Source organism: Rhinolophus ferrumequinum, chromosome 16 (assembly GCF_004115265.2).
Source record: "Rhinolophus ferrumequinum isolate MPI-CBG mRhiFer1 chromosome 16, mRhiFer1_v1.p, whole genome shotgun sequence".
NCBI lineage: Eukaryota > Metazoa > Chordata > Mammalia > Chiroptera > Rhinolophidae > Rhinolophus > Rhinolophus ferrumequinum.
Window position 1 is genome coordinate 66867785 of NC_046299.1, and position 24228 is coordinate 66892012.

General features: G+C 53.1%; 1 protein-coding gene across 3 annotated transcripts in view; it reads left to right on the forward strand.

Annotated features, from left to right (window-relative positions):
- The window catches only part of RASGEF1A (RasGEF domain family member 1A), a 98273-nt gene that overhangs the window by 55361 nt on the left and 18684 nt on the right, over window positions 1–24228 (forward strand). Inside the window, exon 1 of one of the 3 annotated variants that reach the window (XM_033131341.1) lies at window positions 14412–14595. The exons of 1 other annotated variant lie outside the window; for it this stretch is intronic. In XM_033131341.1, coding sequence (XP_032987232.1) covers window positions 14578–14595 — 18 coding nt within the window. In that variant the 5' untranslated portion in view covers window positions 14412–14577. Of the gene's footprint in view, window positions 1–14411; window positions 14596–24228 lie in introns of those variants that run through there. One more of the 3 variants, XM_033131339.1, reaches the window with a different exon arrangement.

The following is a 24228-nucleotide window of genomic DNA, read 5'->3' on the forward strand; positions in this document are numbered from 1 at the left end:
ATTGGTCTGTGTGTCTGTTTTTCTGCCAAAACCATGCTGTTTTGATTATTGTTGCTTAGTAGTACCAGCTGAAGTCAGGGAGAGTGATACCTCCAGCATTGTTCTTTTTTCTTAGGATTGCTTTGGCTATTCAGGATCTTTTGTGGTTCCAAACAAATGTGATGATTTTTTTGTTTTGTTTTATTTCTTGAAAACATACCATTGGGATTTTGATGGGGGTTGCATTAAATCTGTATATTGCTTTGGGTAGTACGGCCATGCTCTTTTTGAGAGCACTTCTCTGTTATCTCTTTAAACTTAGAAGACACATAATTTTTGATTCAATACATTTAATTTCTGGAGTCTATCTTTCAAATATGGTCACATGTTTGGGTAAAGACCCTTGGTCAAGAATGCCCACTGAGGAGTGTTTGTGGTCACCATACTATACCTGAGGGCCTTTTGCTAGGGGGCTTCCCATGCATGTGACGATCCAGACACCTGCAGCTTCTATAGACATGAGACGTTGCCCAGAGTGAAGAGCGAGTTGAAAACAGTGTGTAAAGGAACTGAACAGTTCCTTTAGTTCAGAAAAGGAATCCTGTATGTACATGTAAATAATTCCATGAACACAGAGAAACTTTGAAAGGTTGCACAGAAGAAACTGTCAATAGTGATGTCTCTGGGGAGGGGCTGGAGCCTGGGGTGGGAGGGGATGTACATTTTCTTGTATAATCTTTTGTACTGTTGGTACCATGCTAAGGTCTAGCTGCCTGCCACTTGAAAAAGTTAGAAATCGAGAGACAAGGTTGGTGGAAAGAAAAGCAGGGTTATTCAGAATGCCGGCATTCTGGGAGGATGGCAGACTTCTGTCCAAAGGCCATCTCCTCGTTCCTAGACTGGGCAGACAACTTTATACTGTGTTTCCCCGAAAATCAGACCTAGCCGGACCGTACTAATTTTTGCTCCAAAAGACACATTAGAGTTGATGGTCCAGCTAGGTCTGGTTTTCAGGGAAACACAGTAGATACACAAGAAGAAACACAAAGAAAAGGGGGAGTCGGTCAGGCAGGTCTGAGGGCTGATATCCTTTCTGGGGTCTGGTCTGTCTTAAGATAATGTTATCTCCAGACTCGGCTACCACGGCCTGGGACTTTATGCGCCATAAGTAAAAACTGCACCTCAGGGACGGTGTAGATGCCTGATCACTGCGCTGTACACCTGAGGCTGAATAATAATGAATGCCAACTATAATTATATATATATATATATTCACAAGAAAAGGAGTACAGCATAAGGAATAGAGACACTGGAAATGTAACGGCTGTTTGTGAGGTCAGAGGGATAGTGGATGGGGGGAGAGGGGTTATCACTTTGTGAGGGGTATAAATGATAAATGTCTCAGTATTACATTGTTTCGTACATCTGAAACTAATTAAAAAAACAAAAACACAAAACACTGCGAGGGAGTTGCAAATTGGACTCTGGTGTCCAGGTGCCTGAGGATTAAGAAATTGCCCTTTCCAGGTTAGGATTCTGCTGATTAAGTAGATTAACAAGGTATGTGTAGATTTAAGAAAGGGAACAAAACAGAGTTTTTAAGTCAATCAGTGAGGGGAGAAACAAAGAGAAAACAGCTGAATATCAGGGTAGCTCTAACTGCAAACGAGCTAAGTCTAATTGCATTATTGATTCCCGAATTTCACCCTTACATTGTTGAGTATTTTCTCGTGATCATATATTGTGTCTTCAATTCTGAAATGGGTAAAAGAAGCAAGCAAACCAGCCAAATAAATGTGGGACATGGACAGACCCTGAACAGGGAGATCTGGTCTCTTCCCCTTCTTGGAGGCCCTGGCTCTGGTTTGGAGAATGAAGAATCCTTCTCTACAGGCCATGCCCAACACTCTCCCCCATACAGGGGTCCCCAGGAGAGAAGTGAGACCCAGAGGGGAAAGGGCACACTCTCTGATCTCAGCTCTGTGACTGTACTTGGTATTCTCAGGATAGGCCTGTCCAGCCTGGGCCCTGGGTTGCCACTTGCATAGTGATGGCCAGGAATTGGGGGCGCTTGTCAGGGGGCCATAGCTGTCTGGGTGAGGGAAAAGGTACGGCAGCATCATTCAGAGCCTGTGATTCTGGGCACAACTGTGAAAGAACCCCCCTGGGAACATTTGTGTCTGCTCTAGGCATAGGCCCGTGCACAGAAGCTCACATGGGCTCGTGCTCACACAGGTCACCTCAGGTCCAGTTAGCATCGAGTCTCTGTACACCAGCCTGTCGCGTCGTTCTCTTGCTCTGGCTCCAGACAGGCTCTGGCTTTGCACAGATGCTCAGGGGCAGGCAGCCTCAGCCCTCCCTAGGGAGGAGGGCACAACTCTCAAAGGCCCATGGCCTGTTCAGACATCCGTCAGCTGACCGGCCTGCTCTCTGACACTCTCTCCCCTTTGGGGACAGAGCCAGGAGGGCAGTTTCCAGGCTCTCGACCTCATGTGGAAAGGTGGCAGCAAATGGGGGCTAGCAAGAAGATGGTAGCTGAGCTAGCAAGAGCAGATTGCAGCTAGCAAGTGAGGTTGGTTGCCAGAGAGAAGTGGACAGTAGGTTGCGGATAATGTGGCTCCTGCTTCCTGTGTCTCCAACCCAGCCGCCAGCAAGAATACAGTGGTAACACTCCCCTATCTATTCCTCCATTGGTGTTCCTTTTTGGCCTCACCATGTCCTGTGTTCTTATGTGGGGAGCGGGACCAGAGACCCTGCATAAGTCCGTGCATGACATTCCCTGTGGGGACAGAGCCAGGAGAGCAGTTTCTGGGTTCTCGACCTCACGTGGAAAGGTGCTGGCTCGGGTAGTAGATGGCCGTGAGCTGTAATCAGATGGCCATCCGCTGTGGCTGGGTGGCCATCAGCTGTTACCAGTTAGCCATCAGCCACTGATATAACTGCTGTGGCTACGTTGGGGGTTGGTTGGTTGGCAGAGCAGCGGATGGTGGGTTGCGGCTAGCAAGTGCGGTTAGCAAGCGGATTACATTGCGGATTGTGTTGATCCTACTTCCTGTGTCTCGCCCGGCCACCAGCGAGATGGGGGTGTAGGAAGACCCCTTGTTGGGGTACTGGTGGATGTTTGCTTTTGTGTCTCAACCAGCCACCAGTGGGAATATAGTGGTATGAACCCCCTATCCCTGGCTCCGTTGTTGTTCCTTTTGGCCTCGCCATATCCTGCATTCTTGTGCAGGGAGCGGGAGCTGAGACCCCGCATGACAGTCCCGTATGCCCCTCCCCTGCTCAGATGCCCAACTGGCTGTCAGGGTGTCCCTGTCCGTCACAGATAGCCTCCCCCTTCCGAGAAAGAGGGCTAGAGGAGCATCCATGGGACCCTCACAGTTGCCCTGGAGCCTTTTCAGGGTTGCAGGACTGTGTAGGTATGGGAATGGAACAGTGAACAAGGAGGTCAGGGGAGAGACCCAGATTCTCTCTCCAAACCCAGAACAAAACATAGCTAAACTGTCTGAAAGCGTAATGTAACTCTCCAAAATAGCTGAAGTCAGTTAAGTAAACAGAGAAGCTCTAGCATAGGAGACCGTATGTTCTTTCTTGGTTAAAACCTTTTCCTGAAGGTGGAACTCAGGCGCACCTATGTCAGGCCCTGGCATACCTCTGCCTCTCAGCCCCTTCTTCCTGTTGGGCCAGGGGCTGAGCTGGGCTTAGGTCACGCCCAAGGTGTACAAGGGGTGGGTCTCCGTGAGCTTTCTCCTGAGCAACTGAGGATATGCCTCTGTTTTCCCTTGCAAAGAGGGAGGCTATGGTGGTCCTGGGACATGTGTGCACAGAGAAATGTCTTGGTGGCTGGGGCCTGTGTGTGGGGGGGTCCCTGAGGACTCCTATGGGGAGGAGCAGCCCAGGAGGAGGAGAAGAGCCTCGGCCAAGCTAGCCCTGACCCTCCCAATGCAGGCTGGTCTCGACCACCCTCCACCCGCCCCCAACCTCACCCAGGCCACCTAGTCCTGAACTCTCTCTCTCTCTCTCTCTCTCTCTCTCTCTCTCTCTCTCTCTCTCTCTCTCACAAGGGACCTCAAATGTGCATTCTCTGGCAGACTCTCCTCTGAGAACTGTGGGCAGCAGCCAGGTGACCTTCTGCAGAGGAGAGGGGAGGGCAGTCACTGACCTGGCCCAACCACACCTTCTCTAGGCATCCCTAGGTAGGGTCAGGTCCCCCAGGGTCTTCCCTGTTCCCGGAACAACCAAATGAGAAGCCTGACCTAGATTTCTTTGTGATGGAGCACTTTACAGTTGTCCAGCTGTTTCCAGGCTTCCTGGGCCCTCCCCACAGAGCAGAAAGCACATGGGACCCAGGGTCTCACAGTGACTCTGGCCTCTCCAGGACTGATACGCAGGATGGCCCCTGCCCTCCTCCTGGCTGACCTGCAGGTGCCCAGAGGGCAGGTAACCTCAGCCTCCACCTGGCCCAGCCCCCACCTAGGTAGGGAAACTGAGGCCAGAGAGGGCACAGGGTGGAGGCAGCACCGTCTCCTCCCTTTGCAGGGGCCAGGCCAAACATCCTAACAGTGGGGGCCGCAGTGGACACTAGGACAGGGCACTGTGCACGCCCAGCAGGCAGGACAGAGGATCTTCATGGGACACTGTGGAACCAGAGGCAGGGGCTGCAGAGACACACGAGGCCAGACACTGCCACCCGCGTGGGCCCTGGGGACCATCTGCCTGCACTGGGGTCACATGACCCTAATGACCAAGGTGCTGGAGGTGGATGCGGCAGCAGCAACAGCATAGCATAGCCTTTCCCACATGGAGACCACAAGAACAGGAGGGGCGTGCTGTTCTTGAGGACACCCAACTCAGAGGAGATTGGTGGCAGGGGCTGGCCCAGAGCCTCAGCCACCCCTGCCAGGCTCCTGGACCTGCCCGCTCTGCCGGCTCCACCTGTGGGCCCCGCAGTCTCCAGAGCTCACTCTGCAGAATCAGAGGTGGCTGGCTAATGGCTCTTATCGATTAGCAGTCCAGATGAGGAGACTGAGGCACACAGAGGGGCAGCTGCAGGGCTCTATCAGAAGCCTGTGTCCGCAGCCCAGCAGGGGCCAGTCCACCACCTGAACACACATCCCAGTGCCATGCAGTGGCCTGTTCCATGGTCACTGGGCTGGCCCGCACCCTTCATCCTGTGCCAGGAGGAACTAGTTGTGCATTCTGGCATCTGTTTATTCTTCATGCAAAGGCATTTTTGGACTATCCGAGATAACCAAATCCATACACCGTGCCTGCATTTTGTATTGCAGGCATTTGGATTCTGCCCAAGAAGAAAACACTGGCAGCCCAGAGGCTGGCCCTTGTAGGTGCAGGGAAGGGTCCAGGGGACAGGCAGTGCCTGGGTTGAGGTCTGGAGGAGAGAGGCAGGCACCTTGGATGGTCTGGGACATCTTCTGGGAATGGGGGATGACACAGACCCAGGAAGGCAGTGGTTCCCTTGTTTTCAAAGAAAGAGGGGATACATGTTTTCAAGACACCTGTCTCCCTCCAACCCCCACACACCCTCCTGCCCCTGTGGATTTTTAGAGGTAGGGAAGAAGTGAAGTTTCCTAACTCCAATTCACACCCATGCTAATGTCCTCAGCCCCATTTCCCCCTTTAAACATGTAAATGAAGCCTGGGTCTACAGTCACCGGTTCACTGCAGGGCATTCCCCTGAACCACGAAAGAGGGCAGATGCTGGGCTTGGCCTCAGAAGGCGGCAGGCTTGCTAATGACTACAGCCCTGACGCTGTTCAAGGATTGCTAGCCCTAGTCTGAAACAGTAAGTGCTTCCATCTAGTTGGGAAATAGCTATTGCAGGGTCAGCCCCAAAGAGGTTAAAGCTGGCGCTCTAGCTACACTGATTACTGGGGGCCTCACAGGAAAGGTTGTCAGAGAGAATCCTTAAGGCTTTCAGCAACGGCACATGTGAAAGCCCCTCAGGTAGCATGTGTTTCCTCCCCCCACTCCAACGCGGCCACTCTGCTAAGTTTCTGGAGAATTCCAAGGACAGCTGTACCGGTCCCTGTGTCTCTCACTGCAGGCCTCCACATTGGTCTGTCTGTGCCTGAAATGCACCCAGCTCCTTCTGGCTTTGGGACCTTGGCACTTGCTGTGCCCCCTGCTTGGCATTCCCTTCCAGTACCTTCACAGGACGGCTCCAACTGCATAGCAGTCTCTGTTCCAGGCTCACCTCCCCAGGGAGGCCTCCTCTGACCCACAGGCTCTGTGTCATCACCTTTCTCATCACCAGCTATAATTCTGTTCTTTTGTTTACTTGTTTATCAGCCCCCATCCCACAGTCCTGAGAGTAAACCCTGAGAGCAGGGACCATGTCTCTTAAGAACTTGGCACATAGTAAATGTTCATTAGCTTTTTAAAAGTGTTAAGTGAATAATGTAGTTAGGAATGCAAATTACCAGTCAACTGTTGAAGAACCCACCAGTAAGGGAAGCAGATCCAGGGCCTTGTTGCATCCTTCCTCCACACCCTCACCTGAGGCAGATGTTGCTAACCTAACAGAACATTTGATTCAAGGAGTCTAGACAGGAGCTCAGATCCTCAAAGTGAGGCCCTCCAGGGAGTCACTAGCCGTCCTTGAGAGGTGGTGGGAGGAAGGCTAGGGCGTCAGGTGCGTGTGGTGAGTGGGCTGGCAGACCAAAGGCAAGGTCGGTGAGGGTGCTCCAAGGGTCAGGAAGGCTTCCTGGAGGAGGTGACAGGGTGGCCCTGAAAGGCATTGGGGGCAGAAGGACAAGGAGAAAGACAGTTTGGAGGGTGGGTAATAACATAAATCTTAGAGGTAAAAATCAAGTGGACATGTCCCCAAGACTTAATAAAAGCCAGCCTGTGTGGAGAGGAGGGCACCTCTCAGGCTGCTTCAGGGACCCACTTGTCTGCCCCCAGTCAGCTCCCGCAGTGTGTCCCTGCCTGGCACCAAGCAGAGCCTTCTGGTCTGCCAGCTGGCGAGAGAAGCTAGGGGGGAATAAGGGGAAGAGAAATGGTGAGCACTGCTGAGAACACACCCCAGAGCTTGTTTCCGAAGCGTGAGACTGCTTGGGGACTTGTCCAGGTTCTTTATGACAAAGAGTTGACGGGCAGTCCTTCGAGGACCCCAGTGTCTGGAGGGTGCTGCTCCTGTGCAGGCGTGCTTCCTGATGCAAACTTTCCTGACATCCACCCAGAAGGGTCCCCAGGCTTCTCTGACCCTCACACTCCACACCCCACCTGCCCTGGGACCCTCATTCCCTTGGTCACACCCTGACTGGCCAGAGCAAATCTTTCTCCAGGAGCCTGTGGAGGACCTTGGAAGGCTACTGCCGATGCAACCCTGCCTCCCACCAGGTATCCTCAGGAGAAGGACCGGAGCCTCAAGTCCCAGTTTTAGGAAAAGAACATGCATTGTGTTATGCCGATGGCAGAACCATTCACAGTCATTGGAGAAAATCTGGGGAACACTTAATAAGGATAAATGAAGAGAAGAGGAGTAAAAGAGGGTCTGAGGAGAAGGGGCCAGTGGGGGACAGACACCCTGATTAACCCCGCAATGTGTGTGTGCTTGTCTGTTTTACAGGCATGAACACACATGTGTACATGGAGGCACTTGCATGTGCATACACACACATGCACATATCTGCACAGGACAAGCACATGTGCACAAAGCACACGTGCAAATGCATGCATATGGAGACACACGTGTACACAGGTCACATGTGCGTGCATGTGCACACGATGTGTTGTGCTATAACCCATGCCTAGTGCCAAGGAGTGGTTGTTCTGTGAGGTGCTTTGTGGAAACCAGTCTCTGCATCTATGTCTCTCCTTTTCCTCCCAGCAATCCTGCCTTCCCCCAACATTCACACTAGCCCTCTGTATTACCCGTAACATAATTTTTACAGATTTCATAGATGAAAATCAATGATTCGGGGCTTTCATTGCCATGAAGCAATTTACTTCTTGTTGTTGGGCCTTTCCCGCTTCTGTTCGTGAACTCAAGGACTCTGTCACTTGGGGTGTTCTATTCAAGAACAAGATGTAGTTGTCGATAGACAGTTTTGTTTACTTGCAGCTGGGTCCCCCTCCTGAGGATCTCTGTGTCCTCCCAGCCCTGCCCCCTCAGGCCCTTCCCCCATCCCCAGAATCCTCTGTGTCCTCCGAACACAGACCCAGGACAGCTGTAGAGTGGACGGAGAGGGTGAATGGGGGCCTGTTGAGTGGAGGGAGGGTGTACTGGGACATCTCATCCATTGGGGCTTTTCGGTGTCCACGGGCTTTCCAGGCTCTTCCAGTAAACATCCTGTTTTCCCAAGGGGATGTTGAGGCAGAGGGGACGTGGCCCCTGGCACCCCATCATCATGCCGAAGGCAGCCTCATCTGTGAGCAGGGGATCCAGGTTTCGTCTGGATTCGAAGGGAGGGCTTTCGCACACATACTATTGCAGGAGGGCTGAATTCCCAGCAGAGCTCACTGGGACGTGGGGCTGTGCCCAGGCTCCTGCAAGCTGGTGGGGGCAGCTGTACCTCTCTCCCATTAGGCCTGTCACCTTGCCTGCCCCTGGCTTCAGGTTTCCTTCTAGCTCACCTTGCCCCTCAGTACTCCTGCCACCCTGTGCGTGGCCCCTGTGCACAGAGGGGCAGGACAGGCATGCGGAGGGCTTGGCTGAGCGAGGGGGTCCGGGGCAGGTACCTGACAGCCCTGTGCTTGGCTGAGGTCCAGTCTTCACCAGGTGGGTTCCCAGCCTGTTGATGGGAGAGCGATAATGGCCTGGGTGCAGTGAGCAGCTGCTGTCCCAAGCAGTCTGTGCAGTTAGCTACAGTTAATTACATGCCTGGGGACACACATGCAGTTACTTATATGGCTGGGGTGGGCGGGCAGCTTGTCCCCTAATCTGTTATCGCATGAGAACACAGGGGAGGCCACCACCAAAGGGCAAGTGAGGCTGTGAGGAGAGGCCCGTGAAGTCCCTACCCTGTTGGGGTCATTTATTTGGGCAGAACAGTGACCAGTGTGATATGAGGGGGCGTCAGTGGAGTCAGCTGTCCCCCCCCAACTCTGCCCCTAACACATACTTTTGCTCTGGTGCTGCTAAAACCATTAGTGATGTCTTTGTTTAGAATATTATTCTCTAAAAGGGAGTATTGATGGAACAGTGTTAGGGAAATGTGGAGGCCTGTATGGGTTCCCCAGTAGACATCAAATCGTGCCCAGCTGTTCCAGGTCCCTTGGGGACCAAGTCAGCAGGTGAGGGGGATCGGCACTCCCCACCCTTCCCCTGGGTGGTGGGCATGCCTGCCATGGAGCTCACAGGTGAGCTGGGGTGTGAAGGCCACAGCCTGACCCGTGACCACTCCAAGAGTGCTGTAGGCCCCTGGGCTACACCATGTCCCAGAGGGTTCCTGCTCTTAGCAGGCTCTCTCAGTAGACCATCCCTGAGGACAGGCAGCCTCTGGACAGTTGTGGCAACCCTGGGAACTAGAAACTGAGAACTTGCCAGAGCTCACCAAATGTTTGGTTCATTCTGCTTTGTGTTTGCTAGCCACCCTGTGAGCTCGGTGTCATGAACCCTGCATGGTACCTGGGAAACAATAACTCAGAGGCATGGCCCATCATACTCGAGGGTGGAGCCCAAGCTCTGCCTGCACAGTTGCCCTGGGGGATGAAGTGGTTGGTGAAGTGGGCGTGGCCCCAGTCAGGCGGTGGGGTGGGGGTAGGGGAGCAGGGCAGGGGGGGAGAGCCAGTACAGGAGGCAGAGCCCAGTACTCGCTCCTGCGTGGTCCCATGGGTGCCATATAGACTCTCACCCCTGCTGCCTGCTGGCAGCCCGGCCCCCCTGGCCTCGCTGCCCTGGAACCCAAGCCTCAGAGGCTGCAGGGTCTTTGTCTGATCCTTATCAACACCACTGTGGGGCCCTGGGGTCCCCACTTCCTGTTCTGCAAGATCAGGCCCCCTGCCTTAGGCCAACTTCCATCTTCCAAAACCCAAATCTTGCAGTCTGTGCCTTTGTAAAGGACGGAGTAGGCGGCTTTACCAGAGGGTCTTTGGTTTGGGGGCAGAGGAGAGAGAGGCCAAGGCCCGTGTCCTCAAAATGCTTCTTCCCCTAAGTCAGCTTCTCTGAGGTGTAGCCCACAGCAGACCTGGAGAGGCCTTTATCACCTTTTTTTTTTTAAACAAATTGTTTTGAAGCACAGTGTATATACAGAAAAGTGCATGAGTCGTAAGTTTGCAGCTTAGTGATTTTTCACGGGGTGAGTAGTGGGTAGCCGGCTCCTAGCCCAGCACCTTCCCCGCCTCCCCAGCTGGACTTGTGTGGGATCCTGATGGGAGGTTCTTCAGTGCCTGTTTCCTGTGCCCCACATGATGGGGGTGGGATTGTCCTTTTGGTGGTTGTCTCCATCCGCTCTCTTTGCTGTGGGTGCTCCACTGAGCAAATACACTGCAGCTCGCTGTCGAGGGCGGCCGGCTGGGTCCCAGATTTCAGCCATCACAAACAGTGCTGCTCTGGACGCTCCGGGACGTGTCTTGTGCTGTGAGTGTGTAAGCATTTCTGTCTGGTCTACACCTCAGGAGTTCTGGGCAGGCCATCTGCTGGACCATCCTCCCACGTGGCTTTACCAGTTCATGTTCCCACCAGTGGTTGGGGGTTTCCGTGGGGTCACATCCTCGTCAGCACCTGGCATTTTCTGCCTTTTTATTTTAGTCACTCTAGTGGGTGTATGGCAGTGTGACACCGTGGTTTTAATTTCCCTTGCTCTGATGACTAGTGGAGTTGAATACATTTTCTTATGTTTATCACCCTTTTGGATATCCTTTTTTTGTTACCTACCTCTTTAAGTCTTTTGCCCATTTAAAAGAAATTGGATCTTCTGACTTTTGATTTGTCTGAATTCTTTATATATTCTGGATATGAGGCCTGTGCCAGATGTATACAATCTTACCTCTATCGGCACATACGAGGTCAGACATTAGGTTCCCGAACTCATCCTAGAACAAATGCCACATACCTCATTGCTGAATATCACTATGGTCACCTTTGAAGTACTCCCCTTGGGAAGCTATGCACCGACGCCAGCGCCTAGTCCTCCCTTCAAAGCAATTTCGGAACTCTTTTTCTGGAATGGCCCTCAGAGCTGTCGTTGTGTTACCCTTGATGTCCTGAATGCCATCAAAATGTCTTCCTTTCAATATTTTCTTTATCTTCGGGTAAAGAAAGAAGTCATTGGGGGTCAGATCAGGTGAGTAGGGAGAGTATTCCAATACAGTTATTTGTTTACTGGCTAAAGACTCCCTCACAGACAGTGCCGTGTGAGCTGGTGCGTTGTTGTGATGCAAGAGCCATGAATTGGTGGTGAAAAGTTCAGGTCATTTTGGTCTAACTTTCACGCAGCCTTTTCAGCACTTCCAAATAGTAAACTTGGTTAACTGTTTGTCCAGTTGGTACAAATTCGTAATGAATAATCCCTCTGACATCAAAAAAGGTTAGTAACATGGTTGCAACAAGTTCGTGAACTTAATTGTCAGACCTTGTATATACACAGTGTGCAAACATGTCACAGTTGCTAGGGTATAGCAGTGAACGAAACAAAGACCCCACCCTCGTGGAGCTTGGATTCTCCCTAGAGGAGAGTAGTAAACAAGGAAATAGAAGGTATATGTCAGAATGCAGTATCCATGAGGAGAAATGTTCAGTGGGAGAGGAAGTGCAGGAGTGGAGGTAATGCTGTAACTATGTCACTGAGAAAGCGCCATGTCAGAAGGAGCTAAGGAGTGAGGCCACAGATATCTGGGAAGACCACTGCATGCAGAGTGAGGATGGGCAGGCCTGGGGGCTGGCACAGAGAGCGTGGGTTGGAGGAATGAGGTGGGTGGTCTTATATGGGTCAGGTCAGTAGGGCCTGGGTGGCCATTAGGACTCTGGTTGTTCTTCCATTGGGGGTTCTGGGCAGATGAAGGACAGGACCTGACTTGGGTTTTAAAAGGGCCCTCTGGCTGCCATGTTGAAGCAGCAAGGGTGGAATAGGGACACTAATTAGCAGCCTGGTGGCATAGGTCCAGCCTCCTATCCCAGTTTCCGTCTGTCGCAGGTGTTTGCACTTGTGAGGATGTCAGGGTCATGGACATCCTGGAATGAGGCTTCCCTGCTCTTTGCTCTGCCATCCTGAGTGTCCTCTCATGGTCACAGGATGGATACACGGTTCCTGGCCTCATCTCCAGCCCCCGTCATCTGGGATGTCTCTCCTTATGTGCCTCCTCTTTCCAGAAGCTCCCAAAAGGTGTCCATGGGACACACCACACTTGGCTTTCTCTACTTTCTAAAGTCGACTCTGGCAAGGTAATGGGTTCTTTTGTGGGTCGCCACAGCACTCCCTGCAGGACCTTGCTGCCTGTGTCCAGCCCCACCCACAGCTTCAAGCAGGGGAACACCCCAGCAGGGGTCAGTCCTGGCACACTCGTCTCCCTACCTCCTTGGGTACCAGGAAAGAGGTAGATGTAGACCAGGTACACACACGAATGCGGAGCTCACACCTGTGAGCAGAGAGCGCCATCCGTGTCTGCAAGGACGCTCCCGTGGCAGAGACAACAGGCAGGTGGCCTCTCCATCCTGCTGGGAAGCCCTTGGGGATGCTGGTGAATTCTGTGGGTATGCACACATAGGAAATGGCTCTGTGACCATAGGGGATGGTACCTTGGGGGTGCATGTCAGATCAGCCACCTCCTCTGGCTGTGACATCTAGAGACGCAGAAGGGAAGGCCTCCTCTGGGAGCCGGCGGCAGCAGGGGTGTTAGCTGCCCACATGGACTCCCGAGACAATACTGTGGCCACCTTAGGGTCTAGATGTACTGCAGGGCTGCAGGACAGGGCTGAGGACAGCAAGGGTAGGTGCCTGGCAGGATTCTCCAGGGCAAGACCATAGGGCTCACCCTTCTTGGTGCTCTGGAGCTGTCTGAGGGGTGGGATGGCCATGCAGGCCCAGCAACCAAGTACCCAGACTGGCTCTGGTGGCACAAGTCACCTGCAGAGGCCACTGAGTTTTGCATCCTCCAGCGTGCCTGAAATGAGGAGCAGAAGCCACAGGGGAGAGGGGCAGTGTGAAAGCTTAACGGGCCACTGGGCTATTTCTGTCTGGTGCCCCTCCCTGCCCCCATTGCCCACCCACAGGAGCTATACAAAGCTATGGTTAATAGTGCAGGTGCTGGAGCAGTGAGGGCTGAGTTCCAGTCCTAGTAGAGAAAGTGGGGGTGGGGACAGAGCTGTCTCTGAGCTCATGAATCTTCCTGGGGCAGGCTAGTGAATGGATACAGCACAGTCCCTAATTCCTCAAGAGAGAAATAACTGTCTATCAAGACTCAGCCTGGTGGTCAGTCTTGCTGCTGGTAAGACAGCAGGCAAATGGGAGGAGAGATGTGTGTCTCACAAAGCTGCTGGGCAACGGGAGGTCACTGAAAGGGTCTTCTGTGCCCCTGGCCCCTAGGCTTGCTCATGGACTCATCAGCTTCTCTCTGGGCACCCCCTGCTCCAGTGTGTTAGAAGGAAGCAAGAATGTTTCTGCTCCTCTCTAGTGGTGGCTCCCCCAGAATCTCACCACAGCTCTCTCTGGCAATTTGGCCTCTGGGCTCTCCAGTTCCAAATCTCCCAGAGAGGGCGCTCTTCGGTCAGTCAATCTTTTCCATCCAAATTGTCAGAGCTGGGTTGGGGGCCACCGCAGGAACATGGTGGAGGGGGAGACCTATCACCTGACAGGATTCCTGTGGATTGCGGGGGCTCCTGGGGGTGGAATGAGGCCTCACTGCGTCAGGTGCCAGGCCCGCCCCATGCCGTGTCTCAGATTAATCCTCCCATAAAAACAGCTGCTGGTGTCCCTGTGTTCAGTCAAGGAAATGGAAGGACAGAGTTCCACGTGACGCTCGAGCCAGACCTGTGTGGAGTGAGAGCCCTGTCAGGGGAAGCATTCAAGTCAAACGCTGGTCAAGCAACTGTCGTAGCTCTGTAGTGGACATCTAAGATGAAGCGCTGTTGAGGTGAAGTCGGGGAGGAGGAAGTGAGGCTCCAAGGAGAAGATGGGGTCGTAGGGGGCTCTCTGAGAGCGCGATCTCACCAACACGATCTTTCCCATCCGGCGCTTAGCTCCGACCCACGGCGCCCTTTCGTCTGGTAACACAGCGGGACTGGCGCACCCAGCACCGACTCCCCGCCACGGCCCGCGCGGGGGTCATTCCGCGCTCTGCGCCCCAGTTGCGCAGGTCGTCGCCCGCAACCCTTGCGCCTTCCCAGCGGTCTTCCACGCTGTGCCCTGCCCCGCCCCATCCCAACCCTCCGGACTCCGCCCCGACCCAGGCTCCGCCCCTTTCCGGGCCGGGCTTCGCCTGCCCCCGGCCCAGCGTTTCCCCGGTCCCTGGCCCCGCCCCCGGCCCCCGCAGTAACCCCCCCCGGCCCCGCCCCTCGGGAGGTTGACAGCAGGAGGGAGGCGCGAATGGGGAAGTCCGCGGGCGGGGTCGGGGGACGGGAGCTTCTGCGCGCGAGAAGAGCTGCCGCACGCGGGACGCCTGCGGCGCCGGGGACAGCGAGGGGAACAGGCGGCCAGGATGTTTCTGGAGCCTCAGGTAGGGCTGCAGTGAGTGACAGGCAGAGGGTCCGGGAGGCAGCGACGTGGGCGAGCTCCAGGGCAACCCCTTGATCGCCGCAGAAGCGCAATGTGCGGGGCGGGGGAAGGGAGGGGTTGTTCTGCGCTGCCCCGCTGGGGAAGGAGTGCGACCATCCCGAAAATCTCTGGTCTGTCCTGGAGAGAGCCTGTCCTTGAAAACCACTTCCTCTGCCTTGTCTCCACGGGGGCACCTGCTGCCAGGTGGGCGGCGCCCAGGGCTCCGAACGGGTGGGATGGCCCAGGCTGCCACTGTCCTTCCTGACAGGTCCTGCTGACGCCAGTGATCAGCTATGGCTGGGGGCATCAGCAAACCTGGTAGGAACCCCTGTGGGGTGAACAGGGCCAGGGGAGGCAGGAGGCAGTAGCCCCCGCAGCAGGGCCCCCAAGTCGGTGGCTGCCCTGGAAATGGCACAGTAAGGCTTGTAAGAGGCAAGATGACCGTCAGTCCTTCCCCAGAACCACCTGTTTGACCTGGAGGAGGTGCAGGGAGATGGGGAGGTCTGTCATGAAAAGGGCACGTGGGTGGTGTGTTTGGGTGATGTGTGGGTGAGAGTGAGAGTATGTGAAAATGCGGGCATATATATATATGGGGTGCATGTGAGAGAGGAAGAGGCATTTGTGGGGGCAGGATCGCGCCTGTGTGGCCCACAAATGCCTGTGGGAGAGTGGAATCCAGGGTGGGGCTCAAGGTGAGTGGGCTCCAGAGTGAGGGGCAACTTTCTCTATTGGAAGCGAGGCAGAGAACCTGTGCTAGGATGAATCCTAAGCATGAGGCAGTGTTGCATCTTCATGGCTGTGTATTGAAACCCTCCTTTTGAGATTTGCTCAGCAGTGTGATCCAGATGTCGTACGCTCCTGCTGGTCCAAACCCCCTTGGCATGGAATTGACAGCCCAGTGCAGATGGGGGCACCAGAGGAGGGTGTCACTGGGACCAGTAATGACAATCCTGCTCAGCCTGGCACACAGGGGTCTGACACTTTGATGCCCAGAGTACTGACTACCAGTGTGGGGGTGCTGTTTGTACCTTGGGTGGGGCGGTCCAGGGAGGCCTCAGCATGTGTGACCTGTGCCCGAGGACCTGATGGACGGGAGGAAGGAAGATGTGTGGAGGTGGGAGTAGAGGGGCACCCAGGGTAAAGGTCAGGCAGGACTTTGAAGGGGAAGCCTCCTGCGTGTCCAGGGACCAGTGTGACAGGACCCTGTGGTGAGAGGACATTGGGGCCAGCACGTGGCCCGGGACTCAGACCAGGGGGTAGCAATGGAGGAGGAGAGAAGGGCCGACTCGGATACGCTCTGAAGGTGAAGCATGAGGCCTTGCTCATGGCACAGGTGTGGAGCAGCAGATGGAGAAGAGGCAGGCCACTCTGGGAAGGAGAGCGTTCCCCTGAGCAGAGGTGGGAAAGGATGCAGGTGGAGCCGATGGGGGTGGGTGGGAGGCGGAGACAGTTTGACAGCCCTGGGGAGATGTCACCTGGCAGTGGGGTGGACAGTCTAAAGTTTGGGGGTAAGTCTGGCCTGGTGCACTCATTTGGAGCCTCACTTTGCTCCCTTGTGGACCCCTTGCGGCCTCCTGGCCACACGGCCTACACCTGTATCTGGCCCTGGGCCCAGCCTGCCCAAGCACTGCGCCCCTATCTTGCTGGGCCTCCTGCAGGGGGTGGGGGTGGGGTGGGAAGGAGAGCCTTCGTGTGAGCTCCACCACGAGACGGATGTGAGTTGATGGAGCACCTGCATCTGGTGTCCACTTGGCTGCTTTGTGCCTTGCGGGCTGGTTGAAGGTGCAGGAGTGCTGGGGACAGCATCACCTGCAGGCTGCATGCCCACCAACCATAGGGACCACAGTGTTGCAGTCTTCCAGTACTGAGCACTCTGGGAGGTCACGTGGGGGAGGGAGTCACACATTGGCTTTGGTAGGGTTTGCCTTGGGCCCAACACGGAGCTGGGGTACCTGTGGAAGCTGCCTGCACCCTCCATACCTCTGAGCTTCTTGGGCCTCATTCTCCAGGGGAGCTGCTGTTGAGTGATCAGAGGAGGGCTGGGTCTGTCGGGATTGGGGTGTCAGCCAGGAGACTTGTTATGTTGCCCTGTTCTTCCTTCTCCTAAGCCACTGGACAAAACTTGGTCATCTTTGGAAGCCCATCTCAAAAATCACCTCTTGTAGGAATTTGGATTTCTCCATTTGGAGTTAGTTATTCTACCCTTGTGCCTCCTGGGCACCCAGGAAAGAGCCCTAATTCCAAGTTGCTCACACTATGCTGTGGTGTTACATCTGTCTCCCCTAGCAGACACTGAAGTTCATGGGTTCTTCCATTACCAAGCACGAGGCACAGGTCATCAGGGCCTCATGGATGTTTGTTGACTGAATAAGTGAGGGAGGAAGGAAGGAAGGAAGAAAGGAAGGAAGGAAAGAAGGAAGGAACAAACATGTGGGCTGGAAACAGCCTGTGGAGATTGCCTAGTTCTGCCTTCTTGTTTCACACATGGGGAAACTGAGACCCACAAGGGTCACAGCTTGCCTCAGTTCACCCAGAGGTCAGGGATCAGAGCTGGCTTCCAGACCAGGACGCCTCCACTGTGCCAGGTTCTGCTGGCTGGGTCCCTGTGGGTTCCAGGACAAGGGGGAGCCCAGAGGCAGGCAGAATGAGGGGCTATGGGGTGAGTGGTAAGGTGGGAGCTTATGGATGACAGCTAGGGGCCTCCACTGTGGTCTTTCGCTTCTCTGCCCTTGGAGCCCTACAGCTGCCAAGGGCTCTGGCCTCACAGTCAGCAGCAAGTTTTCTCTGGACAACCCACTGCCCTGCGTCTCAATTTCCAGCGGAATCACTCCACCTTTGATGACCCGCTCACACCCACCTGCTGGGGCCAAGCCCACGGTATTTTCCAAATGTCAGTGTGACTACTCTAGCCGCTTGCCTCCTGCTGGTCCTGGGGCCTGCAAATGTGAGTCAGAGGATCTGAGAAACAGCTTGAGGTCTCCTTTAACCCTCACGAGGTCGCTGCTCCAGTGACACAAGTGGAAGCTGAGTGTCCCAGATCTAAGCCTGCAGCAGCTCCAGGAGCAGGAGGAGCCCACGTTCATTCTGGGACAGCAAGTTCCTAGAGGAGGCTGGAAATCAGCAATGCCCGGCCCAGAGGGTGTAATGGTGCAGTGCCATGAGCCAGGACAGGGGGCTTCGGGCCCATGGCTCACATGGATGTCAGAGAACTGGGGAGAACGTGTCCGTGGCCAGTGGCTGGGCGACCGCAGAGCCAGGAGGCCACCTCTCACACACACCCCTCCACCATGGCCACGGAGCATTACAGCACCTGCTCCCCACGGATTAAGTGGGGATGTCTTTGGGGATGGGGACACCTGTACCCAGGGGAGGTAGATAGGTAAGCTATTGATGTTTCAAAAATGTATGTTAGGTAATTGATAATTGGATTTTCTTGTTAGAACAGATTTTCAGTTTGGCTTCCTGGGAAACCCAAGAAATTAATCATGTGACTGCACATAAGTACTACAATCTCCCTCTTCATTTCGAATGTATCTTTTACTTATTTTCTTTTCTTATTGTGCTTTCTAAAAGGTGCAGAGCAGCGTAAAGTAACCGCAGTGATCTTGGCTTGCTTTTCGTTTTAATGAGAAGGCCTCTAATGTTTTACTGTTGAGTCTGAGTTTGGCCTTAAATTTCAAATAGGTATTCTTATCCAGGAACAGTGCACTCCATTCCTACATTAACTGCCAAGAGTATACACCAAGAATGGATATTCAGTTTCATCGAAGACTTTCCTATATTCAGCAAAATCATCAAATTCCTTTCCTCCTTGGACCTATTAATATGTCGACTTACTAGCTTTTCTGAGCGAAATCATCCCCATGTTTCTGGACTAAGTCCCACGGGGTCAGTCTCGATTATGCTTTAAGCCGGGTTCATTCTATTGATAGGTATTTTTCATCTATATTCATAGGTAAAAATTTATACATACTTTTCTACTAGGGGATATTTGTCACATTTATAAATCATAGTTATGTTAACTTCATAAAATGAATAGGAAAGATTTTCAATATGAATTGTGCAGTTGAACTAGTTTAAATATCATATAAAATTATCGTATTCTCCAAGGCTTGAAATAATTCATTTTAGAAACTGTCTCAGCCAAGGCTTGCTTTTAATTTCCCCCTGAGGTTTAATTGGCTGTCAACGTAGTTTTTACTATGGGTATTGGTCTTTTTGGGTTCTAAACATTTTTAGTCTATTTTGGTTATTTATATTTTCTAGATAATATCCCAGTTCAAAATGCTTTCAGATCTTTTAGCGCAGACCTGCATACCGTGTTTCCCCAAAAATAAGACCTAGCCGGGCAATCAGCTCTAAAGTGTCTTTTGGAGCAAAAATTAATGTAAGACCCGGTCTTATTTTACTATAAGACTGGGTCTTATATAATATAATATAATATAATATAATATAATATAATATAATATAATATAATATAATACAATACCGGGTATAATATAATATAATATAATATAATATAATATAATATAATATAATACCAGATCTTGTATGATATAATCTAAGACCAGGTCTTATATTAATTTTTGCCCCAAAAGACGCATTAGAACTAATTGTCTGGCTAGGTCTTATTTTCGGAGAAACACAGTAGTCTGTCCTTTTAAGTTTCTTCTCCATATCTGTGGTATATTCTCTTTTCATTCCTAATAGCTGTATTTTTGCATTTCTTGTCTCCCTCCCAGCCTGCTCCCTCCCTCCTTCCTCCTCTCCCTGCTAGCCTCCTTGCTTTCTTACATCCTTTTGTTGATTAGAATTGCCAGAGTTTTATCTTTTTAATTTGTAGTTTCAAAAAAACCCAATCAGCTCTTGAATTTAATTGGCAAGTTCTACTCTCTCTCATTAAATCCACTAATTTATCTTTTAGTAATTCTTTCCTCCTGTTTGCTGTATGTTTGTTTTGTTTAGAAGCTCTTTTTAGCTTTTGAATCAAGAACTTAGTTCATTTGTTTTGTTGTCTATTTAAAATATATTGAATTCTATGAATTTTTCTCTGAGAACAGCTTTGGCCATATCAAATTTCAGAAAGTGTCTTCTTATAAGGGTTAGTTTTCTGATGTGTCTGTAATTGGAGTTTTGATTGCTTTTAACACAGACATGATTTAGGGAAGTTTTTAGCACGAGTGAATTTTTTTTGGTTCACCATTTGTTTACTAATGTTCAGCTGTGTATCCACATTGTTCTTTCACCTGCACATTTCTGTCTGGGGACTCTGTCGGGGTTTCACTGGCGCTGTGACGTATGACAGTGTGGTTGAGTACTCTGGTAGAAGATTATGACATGTGTGTTTAGGGCGTGGTATTTCATGCATTTGTCTCTGTGTTTCGCAGTATTCCTATTTCTTCCCACCACTCGTCTCCTTGGGTATCCACCATTTGTCAGGTGAAGTGTGGAAAGTCGTAGTTATCCTTCTGCCTGTCAATCTGGCCCATGAAGAGGAGCTCTCTGCATTGTGCTAGGGCACTGGGCACAACAGGCAGCCTGTTCTTAGAATTTCCCTTTCACTTAACCCTTGGCAGAAAGAACCAGCCTGCAGGCAGAAGACCTGGGCAGCTTCCCTGGCTCTGCTGTGCCTGGCCAGCCGTGTGGCCTCAGGCTGTCTTTAGGCTTCTGGGCTGCACCTTATCTGGAAAGTGGACAAGAATGCTTTGGAGGTCGCTGTGGGGTTGTATAGGATGGCCAGTAGGTGGGAAGTCCTCTGTGAATGCCAGTCATTGGCAGTGAGCCTGCTGGGCTGATTCAGGGAGGTCCAAATCTGGCTGCCCTCAGGGGCACATGCATGGCTGGCCCCCGACCCTGGCCTGACCACCAGCAGTGCTGAAATCACTGGCCCATTCTGCACACTCCAAGGATGTGGCTCCTTCTCTATCTGCCAGGCCCGTCCATCTCGCAGGGGCCCTGGCCAGCTCCCATGGGCCTTCATCCCTTCTCTGTCCACTCCTCAACCCCTTGAGCCTGTGCATATTGTCCTGGGTTCGTGTCAGATCATGGTGGTCACACTGACCAGGGTTCAGACCCAGCTTCCCCGCTTTGGAGCTCTAAGACGAGGGCTGATGACTTAAGCCCTTTGGGCCTTTGTTCTTTCATCTGGAAAATGGGACTGTGGCTGCTGTGCCAGCCACGTGTGCTATGATGTGTGGGGAAGTACAATGCCCTGGGGAGGGACAGAGGCTGTGCAACTGGTACTCCTGGGAGGTAGCCAGAACCTGGCCCCCAGGGACAGGGGACGCAGGGCATGTGGCAGGAAAGCTGCTTGTGTACAGGGAGAGGCACAAGGGTGGGAGATGTTTTTGTTGGATGTCAAGACATGTCCTGGTCCTATTTGTAAGAGGCTGTGGCTGCTGGACAAGACCATGGCCCTCTGGGCTCAGTATGCAGCTGGGTGCTTCCTCCCTTTACCCCTTGGTTGGCACAGTGGGGTCCCAGGGACACTTCTCTGGGTGTCTGCCAGGAGGATGACAATTCAAGCAAAGGAAATTGATTTTTATTTGTTTTTAAACACAAAGGAAAATTATTGCTTAGCCTAATTAGATGCCATTTAAAAATAAAAGAACTGTATGTTCTTTTTTTTCTATACTGCAGCACCCCCCAGGCAGCCTTGGCAGAGTGGAGGCTGCCACACATTCCTGGAAAGACCTGAGCCATAGCCTGTCCCCCACCCCACCTGTCCACCTGTGGGGGCCCAGCCTCCCGGCCTCTCGAGGACCCTCAGCCTGACAGTCCCCCCGCTCACAGCCATGCCCTGCTGCTCCTCACACACTCTGCTGGAACCTGGGGTCCGCCTCCCTTACAGGCTAGCGAACATGCCAGACGCTGCTTAGCTGTAGTCTTAGGTAGAAGCCCCATACACAAGGGGATCCCAAAAGCATGATTTCACTAGAGATGGTGAAATCTGCCCCCAGCCTCCCACCCCCACCTCCGAGGCACCTTGAGGAGACTTGTAGAAGTGACAGGACTGGCTTCCAGGTTTATCTCTGAGCATAATCTCTTGTCCGAGCTTGTGCCCTGCTCAGCCTCCAGGAAGGAGTCCAAGTGGCCGCCATGTGTGGAAACTCATGGATTCGGCCCAAAAGAGAAGGAGGACAGAGGTATGGGAGAGGGAAGCCGTCCTGCCCTGTGAAAAGGGCAAGGATCCTCTGAAATCCAACCTGCTCATCCTTGGGCCTCTCTAGTCTCAATAATGGGATGGTTATTGGTGGACAATTACATTTTGTCCCATGAGCAGCCATAGAAGAAGCTGACTGGACAGAAAGGGAGAAAAGGAGGAGGAAAAAGAAGAGGAGAAACCCTGGACTGGGCAGAATCTGTATTTAGGAGTGTGAAGAGGAGGTGGCAAAATTCCTTCAGTCAATGCAAATAGTATTTGGCAATAGGAAGGAATTCAGAAGGAAAACGTGAATTATGCATCTGTAACAAAGCTGTAATTATCAGATCGCTCCCTGGGCTGGGCCTTAGTCGGGAGGTGCCCCAGCTGCGTAGCTCTGTTCCCATGGCAGCGGCCTCTGGCTGGAGTCCAGCCTGCAGCCCAGAGGGTGCACAGTGGTCTTCCCTCATGGCATCTGTGAATGTGATTTCTTGAAGCTGGTTTACATGGAAACATCACCCCTTGCCCTCTGGCCCCTCGCGCCCACTGGGCTGGGAGGGTTCAGAGAAGGATCTGCAGGGGTGGGGACAGCCTTGTTCTCCCAAGGACTTTACTGCCGGAAAGTCCACAGGGGTGCAGAGGGAGGAGGGTGAGGACTAAAGAGGCCTAGCCACAGAGGAGTATCACCCCTGCCATTCTGCACCCTGGGTAGGGGCCAAGCCAGCTCTGGGCCCCATATGCCAGGAAGGGCGGTGCAGCCTGGATCTGCCTGACTGGAAGCAGGAGGCAGCTTCTCTCCTTTTCTCCCTGTCTGTGGAGGGGCACATTGGCCATGCTGGGTGTGGGAAGGTGAGAGGGGCCCCAGAGGTGGGATCAGGGAGAGAGGCAGCAGCAGCCTCCATAATGTGTCTAGGAAGGCAGAGGGTGACCTTTAGGACAGAGCCCTGTGGTTCTGTGCCACCCAAACCAACAGGTCCTGAGCAGGTCCTGAGCATGGTGGTCTCCCTCATGCCTTGCTCACTGCCACTTGTGACCTGCCCAGTTTATGATGTGGCCAGGCCTTCACCCAGCCCATGCTTGCAGCCAGACCCCGAGGATCTGTGGCATGTGGCCCCAGCGGGTAGGACCAGGGCTCTCTGGAGCTTTAGAAAGACACGTTTCAGCTCAGAATTAGGAAGATCTGAGAGCTGGGGTTTGGGGAGGAGAAGGACAGCCGCCAGCAGGGAGCTTCCTGTTTATTCCCTTCCCTTGTTGGGGTGTTGGGGTTGGGCCCTTCCCTCCCTGCTATGGAAGAACTGGACATCTATGGGCAGCAGAGCTGGGGGAAGTAGGTCCCCAACCACCTGACCAGCGGGCAGGCAGTCCTGGGGCCACCTGGGGCAAATACAAGGTCTGGCTGGCAGGGTCCTGTTTTCTGGAGCTTCTTGTACTCACTGGAGTCTCTGGAAATGACAGTGAGCTGAGTTTGAAGACACAAGTAGGTGTTGCTCACCTGCGCCCTCTGCAGATGATGCCCAGAAGGCCCGACCACTGACAGGTCACTACCTGCCCCAGGTGGGGATTGGAGGGCCACGTATAGGGCCGGGGACCACAGTCCTAGCGACAACAAGCTGCAGGTCCTAGAGTGGGAAAGGGGAGGGGTGTGGAGTGAGCGAGGGAGAGACACTGAGCTGTGACAACAGGGACATTAGAGAAGTGGGGAGACATTATGGGGGCTGCTGCTGCCTCTCTCCCAAACCCGAAGTGGGCATCCCTGTGCCCCTCCAGCCAGAGGGTCTGGCGCCTTCTGCCTTTAGTGACCCTGGGCTGTCCTACAGGTGGGGGTGCACCCCTGCCTCTCCTCCTCCCCCGGCACCCTGCAATGCAGGTGGGACCCCAGAGGCCATGGTGAAGTGGTCGGTCCACTGCAGGCTCGTGGGTATTTGCTGCATTTCTGATCTGAACCCAGTTGGGGAACAGCAGGATCGGAGGTGGGAAGATTAAGTGGGGTGATGGGACGACTAGGGAGATACCTGCCCTGCCCTGTAGGGGTGAGACCTGATTTTTGCCACGTGCAGCAGGAAGGAGCAGGCCGGTGCCTCATGGCACAGAAAATACAGGCACAATGCACTGCCATCTGTCCCCCATGAGTCCCTGAGCCTCTATCCTAACCAGCAGGCTTCCCGGAACCCTCACCATTCCCACCGATGGGTGGCAGAGCCAGCAGGTGAGGTAGCTCACCTGCTGAACACTGCTATCTACTCCTCTCCTCCCACAGAGGGCAGATTCTTAATTATAATTTAGAGTCACAGGTTCTAGAGAGTGGAGGACACCTTCAGCATACTGATGGCCTTCGCCAGCAGGGGTAGCCCCCCACCTCCAGGTGGTGTCACTAAAGACAGTCCACAGGCTAGGCCAAAATCCTCACCTCACTGATGCAGAGGATCCCCTAAAGTTTACCAAAAGGCTTTGCAT